This window comes from Megalobrama amblycephala, linkage group LG5 (genome assembly GCF_018812025.1).
Source record: "Megalobrama amblycephala isolate DHTTF-2021 linkage group LG5, ASM1881202v1, whole genome shotgun sequence".
NCBI lineage: Eukaryota > Metazoa > Chordata > Actinopteri > Cypriniformes > Xenocyprididae > Megalobrama > Megalobrama amblycephala.
This window is the reverse complement of record NC_063048.1, coordinates 35,159,215-35,173,900: the sequence shown is the minus strand read 5'-3', so window position 1 is coordinate 35,173,900 and position 14,686 is coordinate 35,159,215. Positions and strand designations below refer to the sequence as shown.

The following is a 14,686-nucleotide window of genomic DNA, read 5'->3' as shown; positions in this document are numbered from 1 at the left end:
ACCTCTGCTTTTTTCACTCAACACATATTGTGCAAAAGTTTGGGCTTGCTAAGATTTTTGTTTTTGAAAGAAGTCTCTTATGTTCACCAAGACTGCATTTGATTGAAAAGACAGTGCAGTAATATTGTGGAATAATATTACAATAATAATAATAAAAAAAACGGTTTTCTATTTTACTAGCCTAGATTTTAAAATGTAATTTATTCCTGTGATGGCAAAGCTGAATGTTCAGCAGCCATTACTCCACTCTTCAGGGTCACATGATCCTTCAGAAATCATTCTAATATGATTTGCTGCTGATTTGCTGCTGAAGAAGCATTTTTTCTTATCAAAGTAAAAAAAAAAAAAAAAGTTGTGATAATGAAGTTAAAAAAAAACAGCATTTGTTTGAAATAGTTTTTTGTTTTTTTTTAACTATGTAAATGTCTGTACTGTCACTTTCAGTCAATTTAATGCATCCTTGCTGAACAAAAGTATGTATTTATTTATTTTTTTTTTTAATTTAAAACAAAAGTTTTGAATGGTTCATTTATGCTAGATTATGGAAGCAAATTGGGTTTAATCATCATTTTATGTTGAGTTGACAATCACAGTTTGTGTACATTTGTGTTTACCCTCACTGGAAATGGAAACTTTTAATCCTTATTTAATCCATATTTGTAATGAAAGATGTATGAGGTCTTTGAGTTGCTGAGTTGACATGAGACTAGGCAAATGAAAGCCCAGAGTATCTCAAACACTTTCACAACTTTCAGATTTTCTGTTTGTGATTAGAACATTCACGTTGGCTTGTTTACTGCCCGGCAGTTCACTTCAGGAGATCCAAGGTTTCATAGGTTCTGGATTTTAATTAGATATGTCCTCTCATCTACCACCACAATAATGATAAGAGGCATCGGCTGAAATCCATTTATGCTTTCCTTCAAGCTCGAGCTGAAGGAATGAATTGACTTTTTATAATATTGCAATAATTCAGCTTGTTGTAAAAAGTTAATTGAGAGGGTCAGGGAGCTAAAATGCCTTGTCAAAATCAATTAGCTGGCTCACATATCTCACTAAAAATTCAATAGTGTTTATTTTTTGCCCATTCAGGAACTTTTTGTGATTGTCACCTTATGCACTTTCATTCCTCAGTGAAAAGCATCATTGTTTTGAAAAATGCCATGTCTGCTATGTGTAGGTGTTTGTTTAGAGAATTTGTTTTTAACTAAAAAAAAAGAGAGAGAGAAACAGACTTTATATCATAATAGCTCTGTGAGTCATTAAAATGGCCACAGAAAGAGAGGTGGTCAGACCTTTTCAATATTATGCACAGTATGTGTTATATTATAATATTAGTGCGTTGAAATTATGTTTTTAATTAATACAGTACAGAAACATCAAATCAAGATGTATGGTTTTTGTTCCCTAGAGACTCTGTGTTATTAAAAAGACCTTTTGGAGGATCATTACTTACTGTGTGTGCTGGCTTGATGCTTAATCATAAGGTGTTGGAATAAAGAACCTGTAATTATGCTCTTTACCTCAGACAGGGCATCAGAGATGGTGGGAGCAGGAAATCCCAATAGAAGACAATATCCAGAAAGGAGAACTACTCACCTACAACCTAACTGAACTCATTAAACCTGAGGCCTATCAGGTCCGCCTCACACCAATAACACGGTTTGGAGAAGGAGATTCAACAGAAAGGATCATTCACTACAGTGGTAAGGAAAAAACTTGTTTTATTATGGCCATGTTCGTTTTTACTGTACCATAGCACCATAGTATGATGGAGAACTTAGCTCTCTATAATACTATATGTTCAGAGAAAGTCTAGTACAGAGTCTCCAAATACAGTCGGGTCAGAAAGTATATTTGTACCATATTGGTTAAGATTCAATATTAGAGATTTTCTTTACCATCATCTAACCCTCACTTAAAGTTAAGATTTATTTAAAAAACACTAATAGTTTAATAACACTGTTAAAGTCCACAGAGACCACATTGAAATATTTATATAGATTAATTACACTTTTCTCTCAAATTACAGTGGCATGAAAAAGTATGTGAACCCCTTGCAGAATCTCTGAAAATGAGAATTATTTTAATAAAATAAGAGGGATAATAAAAAATGCATGTTATTTTTTGTTTAGTACTGTCCCGAGTAAGATATTTTACATAAAAGATGTTTGCATTTAGTTCACAAGACAAAACAATAACTGAATTTATTAAAAGAACCCCATTCATAAGTATGTGAACCACTGATTCTCAATACTGTGTGTGGTTACCTGATGATCTACGACTGTTTTTTTGTTTTGTGATGGTTGTTCATGAGTCTCTTGTTTGTCTTGAGCAGTTAAACTGAGCTCTGTTCTTCAGAAAATTCCCCCAGGTCCTGCAGATTCTTCAGTTTTCAAGCATTTTTGCATATTTGAACCCTTTCCAGCAGTGGCTGTATGATTTTGAGATTCATCTTTTCACACTGAGGACAATTGAGGGACTCAAACTCAACTACTAAAAAAGGTTCAAACATTCACTGATGCTCCAGAAGGAAACACAATGCATTAAGAGCCAAGGAGTGAAAACTTATCAAGGTAAATTGTACTTAATTTTTCTGCCGGGAAACATGCAAGTATCTTCTGTTGGTTCTGAAGGGCAGTACTAAATGAAAAACAATGATATTTAAACAAAATAAGAAAAATTGTGACATCTTCATCCTGTTCAAAAGTTTTCACACCCCGACTCTTAATGCATCGTGTTTCCTTCTGGAGCATCAGTGAATGTTTGAACCTTTTTTAATAGTTGTGTTTGAGTCCCTCAGTTGTCCTCAGTATAATACACAGATCTCAAAATCATTCAGCCACTGCTGGAAAGGGTTCAAATATGCAAAAATGCTTGAAAACTGATGAATCTGCAGGACCTGGAGGATTTTTCTGAAGAACAGAGCTCAGTTTAACTGCTCAGGACAAACAAGAGACTCATGAATAACCATCACAAAACAAAAAAACAGTCGTGGATCATCAGGTAACCACACACAGTATTGAGAATCAATGGTTCACATACTTATGAATGGGGTTATTTTAATAAATTCAGCTATTGTTTTGTCTTGTGAACTAAATGCAAACATCTTTTATTTAAAATATCTTACTCATGACAGTACTAAACAAAAAATAACATGCATTTTTTATTATCCCTCTAATTTTATTAAAATAATTCTCATTTTCACAGATTCTGCAAGGGGTTCACATACTTTTTCATGCCACTGTATTATGCATTTAGTTTAGTTTTATTATGCATAATTATTATTATTCAGATAGAAAAATACTTCATTTTATTCAGTGATCTCAGACTTTTGCCAATATATAACTGCTCTTGGAGAACATAGATAATAAACCACAAATCATGTCAGTGTACTAATGAGCAGATACTGTCTGTGTACTGCCTGTCTTAAAATCAAGGTCACTTAATAAAAACATTTGACTTTACTTTAGAAATGCCATTTTTGTTTTTAATATTTGGTTAAAAAGTCTGCTAATCCAACTAATAAACAGCAAAGGACATTTTAATTATTTTATTTTTTTATGTAATAGAGACCTCTGCTGGCTGTCTACATTAAAAAATGCACATATTACTCATCTGTTGACATGCATGTATTGCAACTGTTTCCAAAATTAACCAGAGCCATAGATTGATCTTATGGTTTTGCTTTGTGCTTCTTAAAGAGGCCAGTCGAGACACAGGTAACGTATGTTAAGTCACCTAAACCCTACGTCTGTGGTGCCTGAACCCCTTCCCTTCTTTACTGGAAAACCAATCATTACGTTGCAGCTTTATGACCTCACCAATGGCTGGATGCACACGGGCACATTCATTAACTGTGCACAGTGTTCTGTTATCGAGGTTGTGTGATATTAGAGACTTTAAAAAATTAATTGTCATAATTTTAAGCCTTTGCTTATGGGTAGTGGACATGAAACTGTGAAAAGTCGATGTGTCCCGGGGTGTGACATGCTAGACTCCATTCCAAACAGCACTTAATTCCCCCTCATTCTCCGTACTGTATGTCTTCTAAAAATAGGAATTTGCAAGAAAAGACCACCATAGACTTGTACAGACCAGGTGCAATTACAGAAGCAGAGAAAAAATATCCCCAAAAAATCATTTAATCTTCCATTCGGTCATTATTTCATTTATTCTGCTCATAGTTTATTCAGCAGCTTATCCATGTGATATGAAGCCCTATGGCTCTACACAGTCTTTGTGTCAGGTAATGGAAATACCAGTGCTAAAAAATTGAAAATGTCTCATTCCATAACATCTCCCTCACTGCTATTCCATTCCCCCAGAAGTCATTTTGCCACAGGGCTCATAGGAAAAGACCATCTGTATTGATGGGATGACTTTCACACCAGGAGCACTTCCATCAAAGAGTCCAGCTTTTGCAACTGTGACATTATGCATTTTAATTGGCTCAAATAGCCTGGAGAAGGTGATAGCATAATCACACCAGTCACAATCCATATCCCAGCTTTCACAATACACTGGAATTGAAGCTGTGTAAATGGTTGAAGAAGCTCTCTGTGAGGATACCTTCTATTGGTTTGCTAAAACTGCACATTTACGTTTACATAAATTGAAACTGACATTGCATTTAAGGTATACATTTTTATTTCAGTTCATGGCCAATTGATTGTTAATGTTAAAGGGGATAGTTGACCCAAAAAATGAAATTCTTTCATCATTTAATCACCCTCATGTCTTTCCTGACCATTTTTAAAACATATATTAACGCCAAATACTTTTCCATGATAGAGTATTGGCTTTCCCATTCACACTACTTCAACACATTCATTTTATATAAAGCAGGATATTTTATCTGCATTTGTGAAGGTGAATGTCACACTACTTGTTTACATAAAATGATAGTGTGAACATTATTTTGATCTGAGATTTTTTTGAATAGAGAGAAAGACGAAGTTTCTCATGCAATTTTGGTTTGATTAACCCAAGTTCAGAACATTTTTTTTTGTTTGTTTTTCACAATTCCAGAAGCACAAAGGTCTTTTATGTTTACATGGAAGATGTTTTAATCCACAGTGATTTACATTGCATTCAAGGTGTACATTATTTCAGTTCATGTGGAACACCAGTGAATATTTAATGTTAAAGGGGTAGTGCACACGCACAAGAAATGAATCCATTGTTGTTGACTTTCATTGTATAGACAAAAACAGTTGAAAAAGTCCAAAATATCTTATAGTCATACAGGTTTGGAATGACATGAGGGTGAGTAAATAATAACAGCATTTTTATTTTTGTATCATATGTTATTTTACTTTTTTCATTGAATGTTGAGATTTTATAAGAATGAGGCAGAATCAGCCATTTCCATGCCATTTCAGTGATCCCCCCCCCCATATTTGGTGACTCTTATTGGAAATGCAAGCCATCACAACTTGTGGCAAAGGTTGCGGTGTTTGTTAAGACTTTGAATGGCTGCTGTTCAAATTCGTGCATGGACAGTGCCAGACAAATTAACAAGCTACCAAGAAGAATTGATGGACTGTGTCATTTGGTGTCATTCTATAAAGCATTTATTCAACACATAAACTTGCTGCTTGCCTGTAGATTGCTTTGGAAAGCCACCAATTGGCAGCTATTTATGAGCCTTTCAGAGAACACAAACAGGCTGAGAGGACAGTGCTAACAAGCTATTATAATTGTATTGTCAAACAGTTAGTACACCTCACCATGACTTTACTATGTTATTAGCTTGTCATAAATGGCATTATTTCTTTGTTTAGTTGTTTACTGCTGATAATATTAATAATAATAATGATTGACTACAGGTCATTTAAATGCTAATGTAAGTCAATGCAAGCTTCGTAGCAAAATGGATGAATATGAAATATGCTGATGAGGATGCATGTATGATTCTACTCATTAATTTTCATAGGCCTTTGATTATGTGTGCGATGCATTACTTGGACTCGGTGATAACATATTGTTTCTGAAATGCCTTCGGGTTTTGTACGGGTATCATAAAACCCAGTTTCTATGATAAGACAACATGGCGTGTATCTAGCCAGAATTGCATTACTGCAATTTATTGCTCAGCTCTGTACATTTATGCTGTTATCTGGCTTTGTTCAAATAAAAGGCCTGGATATGGTAGGATTTCACCTTAAAGCTTGCCTCTGAGTAGGGCGGCTGTGAATCCTCTCTGAGTGGGAGATATACTGGGTCTAATTGCTTGTGTATTTAATGATGTTGACGTTTTGCTTTTGCCTCCTGCTCCAGTAGCTCTAATTGTACTTTTACAGGGATGGAAGAAAAGGGAAAGAACATGGAGCCCATCAATTTAGAGAGTGTGTTAATGCTGCACGTGTTTCCAAATATGCAACATCTGTTTGGTTTAACTACAGCAGGCCCCTCTCCTCCTTACCCCATTTAGAAACAGCTGGGTGGTTTTATAGGAATGGAACTGTAACCTTCATGGAATAATTAGTTTCTAAATTGAAATTTCGGAATAGAAAAAAACAGCTAGTCTTGAATAGTTAACATGGAATGTGATCAGTTCACATGTGACAGATATAATGATTGCACTATGTGATGTAGTTGTTTAGCGATAACAAAGATATGTGCGCTTCACTAAACTTAAGTGTTTCACAAGTTTAAATATATTAATAATTCAAAATAAATGTATTTTTTGTTCTTTAATAAAAGAATAAAAATAATGAATTGTTAATTATTGTATTATCTGTAATTGTATTAATTCTTTTATTATTTTAAAATGTTTTTTCATGTGATTATGGTGTATTTTCTATAAGTATTTTAAAAGAGTATTTTCATTGCTGTACAGTCATTTTAATATATATATTTTTTTTTTAAATGTATATAACTACACTGTGTAAAACATATTTTCTTTTGTTAAATCAACTTAGATAATTATTGTGGTTCAGATAACATAATATTTTGAGTTTCTGTTGATTAAACCAATCACCTTCATTGTATTAACTCAAATTTTTAATTTCAATTAACTTAATATTTTAAGGCAACCAGGTAACTTACTTTTTTAAGTTAAACCAACAATTCTTTTTTTACAGTGTACAGTGGCATGAAAAAGTATGTGAATCCCTTGCAGAATCTGTGAAAATTAGAATTATTTTAATAAAATAAGAGGGATAATAAAAAATGCATGTTATTTTTTGTTTAGTACTGTCCTGAGTAAGATATTTTACATAAAAGATGTTTGCATTTAGTTCACAAGACAAAACAATAACTGAATTTATTAAAATAACCCCATTCATAAGTATGTGAACCACTGATTCTCAATACTGTGTGTGGTTACCTGATGATCTACGACTGTTTTTATGTTTTGTGATGGTTGTTCATGAGTCTCTTGTTTGTCCTGAGCAGTTAAACTGAGCTCTGTTCTTCAGAAAATTCCTCCAGGTCCTGCTGATTCATCAGTTTTCAAGCATTTTTGCATATTTGAACCCTTTCCAGTAGTGGCTGTATGATTTTGAGATTCATCTTTTCACACTGAGGACAAATGGGGGACTCAGACAGAACTATTAAAAAAGGTTCAAACATTCACTGATGCTCCAGAAGGAGAAACAATGCATTAAGAGCCGAGGGGTGAAAACTTTTGAATTCAAATATCAAGGTAAATTTTACTTAATTTTTCTGCCGGGAAACATGCAAGTATCTTCTGTTGGTTCTGAAGGGCAGTACTAAATGAAAAACAAAATAAGAAAAATTGTGACATCTTCATCCTGTTCAAAAGTTTTCACACCCCGACTCTTAATGCATCGTGTTTCCTTCTGGAGCATCAGTGAATGTTTGAACATTTTTTAATAGTTGTTTTTGAGTCCCTCAGTTGTCCTCAGTATGAAAACACAGATCTCAAAATCCTACAGTCACTGCTGGAAAGGGTTCAAATATGCAAAAATGCTTGAAAACTGATGAATCTGCAGGAGCTGGAGGATTTTTCTGAAGAACAGAGCTCAGTTTATCCCAGTCGTGGATCATCAGGTAACCACACACAGTATTGAGAATCAATGGTTCACATACTTATGAATGGGGTTCTTTTAATAAATTCAGCTATTTTTTGTCTTGTGAACTAAATGCAAACATCTTTTATGTAAAATATCTTACTCAGGACAGTACTAAACAAAAAATAACATGCATTTTTTATTATCCCTCTAATTTTATTAAAATAATTCTCATTTTCACAGATTCTGCAAGGGGTTCACATACTTTTTCATGCCACTGTAGATACTTTTACATGATAAATCATTTATTGGCTTTCCCATTCAAATTAGATAAATAACTTTTCTAATTACTTTTTATAATTTTATATTATCAACGTTTCTAATTTTGAATTAAATCAGGATCATTTATCTGTGTCCATGAATGTGTCCTGTCACACTAATTATTTGCCTCAGCATTATTTTGATTGCTGTAAATTTGACGGCTTTATATATATAATTAATAGAGTCGTTTTAAATGGCATGAGCGGAAGTGACATCAGTTTTTTTTTTTTTTCATGCTTGATAAGACTCGTCAAACATATTTATTTTTATTTATTTTTAATAAATGTATTTATTTTTACTAATACTAACACATTTTTACTAATAATTCTATTATTGACTCTTAAGTGTTAATGATCCGAAAAAATAACCTTGATAACATGGAGAGCAGCAGCCATTTTGGTTTGAAACGTTCCACCCCATTTCCCCCCTCATTCTCTTAATGTCCAAATATATGAATTTTTATAAACTTAGCTTGAGATGCCAAAAGAAGTTTGTTAACACTTGTAGACATTCTATATCTGATAGAATGTTTCAAACCTTAACATAAATTTACTTCAAAAATCACCACCAAAATAGAAAAGGCATCTGTTTTAAGGAATGACTCACTATCATTTTGTCTTCCTTGACAATTTCCTCTCTTCCCCTTGAGGCTGCAAATCCCGTGACACTTCCTATCATTCACTCATTCATTCATTTGTAAATTCTGTGTATGTAAACAGACGTTTGATAATTGATTCCCCCTCTTTCCCCCTCCTGTCAACTTTTTACTTTTTCATTTGTATCATCAATTACATGTGGAGCTGTTCCCCCTGCAGTTTGCAAAGCAGACATTTACACTGACAACCCCTCGTGAACATCTGCTGTGTTTGAACGCTGTTGTGCTAATCTTTCTCATTATAGGAGCCTGATCAAATGCCAGAACCGATGCCACTTTTCCGTCCCAGAAGGCGACTGACACACTGTACTCGTTTTACTGCTGGAACGTCAATTTGAGACACTTATAAATTCTTCTGCTAAAGTTAGAGCCCTTGACGATATTATGTTTTCAAATATTTTTTGAGAGGATGACCATAGATTTTTTTTTTTTTTTTTTTTTTTTCCTATCCAACATAGAAATTCAAAGCTTAGTGTAATCACTGCTTCTGGAGGATCCAAACACATTTTCTGACTTAAACAGGATTGAGCAAGGGGAGTTTTTGTATTCTGTTAAGGCATTGAACGAAGTTGGTTGAAATAGGGATCGGTTTCAGTCTCACTATCTTTTCCACACATGCCCTCTGAAACCTTTCTTCCACAATGCACCTTAACTCTCAATGAGGCTGCCTGGAAGCACACGGCTTTCTGCCGCACTCAGATAGGCTGCTTGTGAATGGAATGAAGAGAGATACAGGTCTTTATGGTTCACCTGAGCATTGCACAGCCCCATAGCGACCTCTCCCCACACAAACACCCCCTCCTGCACTGAAACGCTAATTCATTTCCCCTCTCTAAATGTGTGATACATGTAATGATGCCCAGAGCACTTTCTAAACACTTCTCTCCAAGGGCAAACTGCATTCTCCCCTCTCTGAGTCCCCTGCTGTTATTTATAATGGTTTATTAATAAACTATCTACAAAAACCTAGGCTTTCACATGTATAACCTCTTCTTTTTTCTGTTTTACAGCACCGGTGAATCCTCATTGGAGTAAGTTTTTTTTGTTGTTTTTTTTTTTGTTTTGTTTTTTTAAGAGATATATATATATATATATATATATATATATATATATATAATATAGCTTTTGCCTTTTGGTGTTTAGCATGAGTAAATGATCAACATAATCTCATTAATATTAATAGGTATAGACATTTATATGTTTGGATAGACAGATATGTATCAACATCTGATATTTTGATTTATTGTATTTAGACAGCTTCTGATGAACTTTTTATGTACACTAACATACATTAAAATCTTTAAAATGTTTTCTATTTTTGTAATTATATTTTAAAATGTAATTTAACAGCGTTTTCATATTTGTTTAGTCATGCATCTGTTTATCATATACACTATTGTTAAAAAGTTTGAGGTGGGTAAATTTTTATGTTTTTGAAAAAAAAAATGACTTATGCTCACCTAGGCTTTATTTATATATTTTATCTGGTCATTTTCAGCAGCCATTATTTCAGAAATCATTCTAATATGCTGATTTGGTGCTTGAAACATTTTATTATCAATGTTAAAAACAGCAGCTTAATATTTTTGTGAAAATTGTGACACATTTTTTTAGGATTTTTTGATGAATAGAAAGTTCAGTTCAAAAGAACAGCATTTATTTGAAATAGAAATCTTTTGCAACATTGTAGATGACTTTACTGTCACTTTTGATCAATTTAAAGGGTTAGTTCACCCAAAAATGTGAATTTTGTCATTTATTACTCACTGTCAAGTTGTTCCACTCCCGTAAAAGACCTTCATTCATCTTCGGAACACTAAGATATTTTTGATAAAATCAGATGGCTCAGTAAGGCCTGCATCGACAGCAATAATACTCCCTTTTTCAATGCCCAGAAAACTACTAAAAACATATTTAAAACAGTTCATGTGAGTACAGTGGTTCAACTTTAATATTATACAGCGACAAGAATACTTTTTGTGTGCCAAAAATAACAAAATAGCGACTTTATTCCACAATATCTAGTGATTTGGAGCATGTATCAAACTGCCAGTCACATGAACTAAGTTTCAAAACACTTTTGACGTAACAAAGCCTCGTTTACTGAAATTGCGATTTTGGCACTCTGAACCACTGATTCGAAACAAATGATTTGTAAGCTTCAAAGCTTCATGAAGCAGTGTTTTGAAATTGCCTATCACTAGATATTGTTGAATAAAGTCGCTATTTTGTTATTTTTGGTGCACAAAAAGTATTCTCGTCACTTTATAATATTAAAGTTGAACCACTGTAGTCACATGAACTGTTTTAAATATGTTTTTAGTAGTTTTCTGGACATTGAAAAAGGGAGTGTTATTGCTGGCGATGCAGGCCTTACTGAGACATATCTTAATTTGTGTTGCGAAGATGAACAAAGGTCTTACGGGTGTGGAATGACATGAGGGTGAGTAATAAATGACAGAATTTTTGGGTTAACTAACCCTTTAATGCATCCTTGCTAAATAAAATTATTACTTTCTTTCAAAACAAAATCTTACTGACCTCAAACTATTGAACAGTACTGTAGTGTATGTATGAATGCCTTGTGCAAATTGTACAAATTTGAAAGCATATACATACAAATGCTTCCAAATCCTGTAATGCATATTAAATTCATGTTTGTTTGTTTTTGCTATTGTAATATGTGAAAATGAAATATGTTTAATGCCATCACATTTTTAACACAGTTAATGCCTTCATCAAATTTGGCATTTAAAGGATTCATTTCATCTGTGTAATTTCATAAATATTGTCACAGCACACACACCCACAAAATGGGTGTAACATTTAAATGTAGCCAACGGTTTTTGAGTAATAGTTCATAAATGTTGAACTCTGATGATGATAAATGCAGTCTTAAGAAAATGTGTAAAAATGTGTTTCTAAAAGGTCATAAAAGCTTGTTTTAGATGTTCTTTATACATTGATTGATATTGTATATTTCAAGTGTCTAACTAATCATCCCAAAATGTATTTGTGTACAAATATGTGATCATTCTAGAATGAATGAATTGTCTGACATAGCTTTTTAGAGGCTCTTTCTGCACACTCTTCATTGTACTGTTTCTCTGCTGAAACATCCATAGGTAAGTTTCACTGCGGCTTCGAAGAGGACACCATCTGTATGTTCACCCAAGATAAAACCGAAGAGTTTGATTGGACAAGACATAGCGCTGCCACCAGGGACACTAAATATACACCCAACACTGGACCCAGCAGCGACCGCACTGGCTCTAAACAAGGTATACTGCACATGTGCCACTAAGTATTAAATCAAATCTGCAAGTTAAATATAGATAAAGATTTATAGCTACACCAAATTCAAACATCACAAGATTCAAATTTTCACAAATAAGTTAATGAATTGTCATTCATCAGTGGTATAGTGGATGTTGAGTAAAAGGTTATATCATCAGCAAAGTGAAGCTTGTGACTTTTAGAGAGAGGCTAATAGCATTAGCGTCCAAAGGCACTTTCAATTTCTCATGTTGCTAAAGGAGTGCACAAGCTGTCTTCTGATTGGGCAACATTTAGAGGAAGATGCTCAGTGGGTTCCATTAGCTGCACTTTCAGAGAAATGGTGTCAGTCATTAAACTTGACATCGGATCATGACAGATCCGGTGTGCAACTGTATAATTTCCATGGGTCAACACATCACTAATGCAATCAGCTTGTCTAGTACTTTGGTAAAGTAGAGGAATCTGTAGAATGCAAGTCATAATTTCAGAAAGAATGGTAGGGTGCTTATTAAATCTATATATCGAAGTGGGTTTTATAGTGGGTTAAGTGCTCAGGGATGATGTCATTTTTGTAGGCCAACCCAGAAGTTAGGATCACCTCAGTGTTATCAAGTACTTTACTCGGGTTGTTGTTTTAGTCCATGGGTTGAAGTAAAACCATCCCCCGGAACACGATTGTTATCGGTTAAACAATGGATGGAACTAGTGCTAAAATGTTACGTTTTTTTCTGGGTTTTAGGACTCATTCTTGAAGCACTCTGTTAATATTTCAAATTAATGGATGTTTAAGGGCTTGACTCAAGTAGAAAAAAACCCAGGTCAATAGCTTTTCAAGTCACTCTGACTCAGTGTAAAAGGAAAGAAATATGTCTTTTAAAAGGCTATGAGAAATGTGAATTGAAAAATAATTTGTCCTGTTCTATGGAGTCACTGAGGTCCTATTGATTATTCTTAGCCAGGGGAGGTGTACTGAGGCTTGGAGAAAATATCAGTAGTCCCTCACTGCAGAACACACGAGATCCAGGGGGCGGAGACGGGTAGGTTAAGGGATATATAAAGTGGAAGGAGTTAGAACCAGATCCAGGGGGGCGGAGACGGGTAGGTTAAGGGATATATAAAGTGGAAGGAGTTAGATCCAGATCCAGGGGGGCGGAGACGGGTAGGTTAAGGGATATGTAAAGTGGAAGGAGTTAGATCCAGATCCAGGGGGCGGAGACGGGTAGGTTAAGGGATATGTAAAGTGGAATGAGTTAGATCCAGATCCAGGGGACGGAGACGGGTAGGTTAAGGGATATGTAAAGTGGAATGAGTTAGATCCAGATCCAGGGGGCGGAGACGGGTAGGTTAAGGGATATCTAAAGTGGAAGGAGTTAGATCCAGATACAGGGGGCGGAGACGGGTAGGTTAAGGGATATGTAAAGTGGAAGGAGTTAGATCCAGATACAGGGGGCGGAGACGGGTAGGTTAAGGGATATGTAAAGTGGAAGGAGTTAGATCCAGATCCAGGGGGCGGAGACGGGTAGGTTAAGGGATATGTAAAGTGGAAAGAGTTAGATCCAGATCCAGGGGGCGGAGACGGGTAGGTTAAGGGATATGTAAAGTGGAAAGAGTTAGATCCAGATCCAGGGGGCGGAGACGGGTAGGTTAAGGGATATGTAAAGTGGAAAGAGTTAGATCCAGATCCAGGGGGGCAGAGACAGGTAGGTTAAGGGATATGTAAAGTGGAAAGAGTAAAGTGGAAAGAGTTAGATCCAGATCCAGGGGGCAGAGACGGGTAGGTTAAGGGATATGTAAAGTGGAAGGAGTTAGATCCAGATCCAGGGGACGGAGACGGGTAGGTTAAGGGATATGTAAAGTGGAAAGAGTTAGATCCAGATCCAGGGGGCGGAGACGGGTAGGTCAAGGAATATGTAAAGTGGAAGGAGTTAGATCCAGATCCGGGGGGCGGAGACGGGTAGGTCAAGGGAAATGTAAAGTGGGAGGAGTTGGCTCTGGATGTTCTGCAGTGAGGACCATCTCGAAAATATAGCCTGATAATTTAGCATGTGCTATCAGATTTTGATACAATGTGGTTTTATAGCTATACAATTATAATTATTGTTCAATTAATTCTTGTGATTTAATACATATGTATACATACTATTTAAATGTTTGGGGTCAGTATGCAATTTTTTTTTTTTTTTTAAGAAATTAATTTTTTTTTTAGCAACAATGCATTAAATTGATCAAAAGTGACACGTATAAAGTTACAAAATATTTCATGAATATATTATGCTGTTCTTTTGAACTTTCTATTCTTCAAAGAATCACAGTTTATCACAGTTTCCAGAAACAAACAGTTATCAACATTGATAGCCTTGAAAAATGTCTCTTGTGCACCAAATCATCATATTAGACTGATTTCTGAAGGATCGTGTGACAATGAAGACTGGATTAATGGAATAATATATCG

General features: G+C 34.8%; 1 protein-coding gene across 1 annotated transcript in view; it reads left to right on the top strand.

Moving 5' to 3' along the window:
• Positions 1-14,686, top strand: part of mdga2a (MAM domain containing glycosylphosphatidylinositol anchor 2a) — a 113,157-nt gene that overhangs the window by 87,638 nt on the left and 10,833 nt on the right. The window contains exons 9-11 of the mRNA XM_048190263.1: positions 1,529-1,706; positions 9,966-9,986; positions 12,081-12,236. Coding sequence (XP_048046220.1) covers positions 1,529-1,706; positions 9,966-9,986; positions 12,081-12,236 — 355 coding nt within the window. The remainder of the gene's footprint in view (positions 1-1,528; positions 1,707-9,965; positions 9,987-12,080; positions 12,237-14,686) is intronic.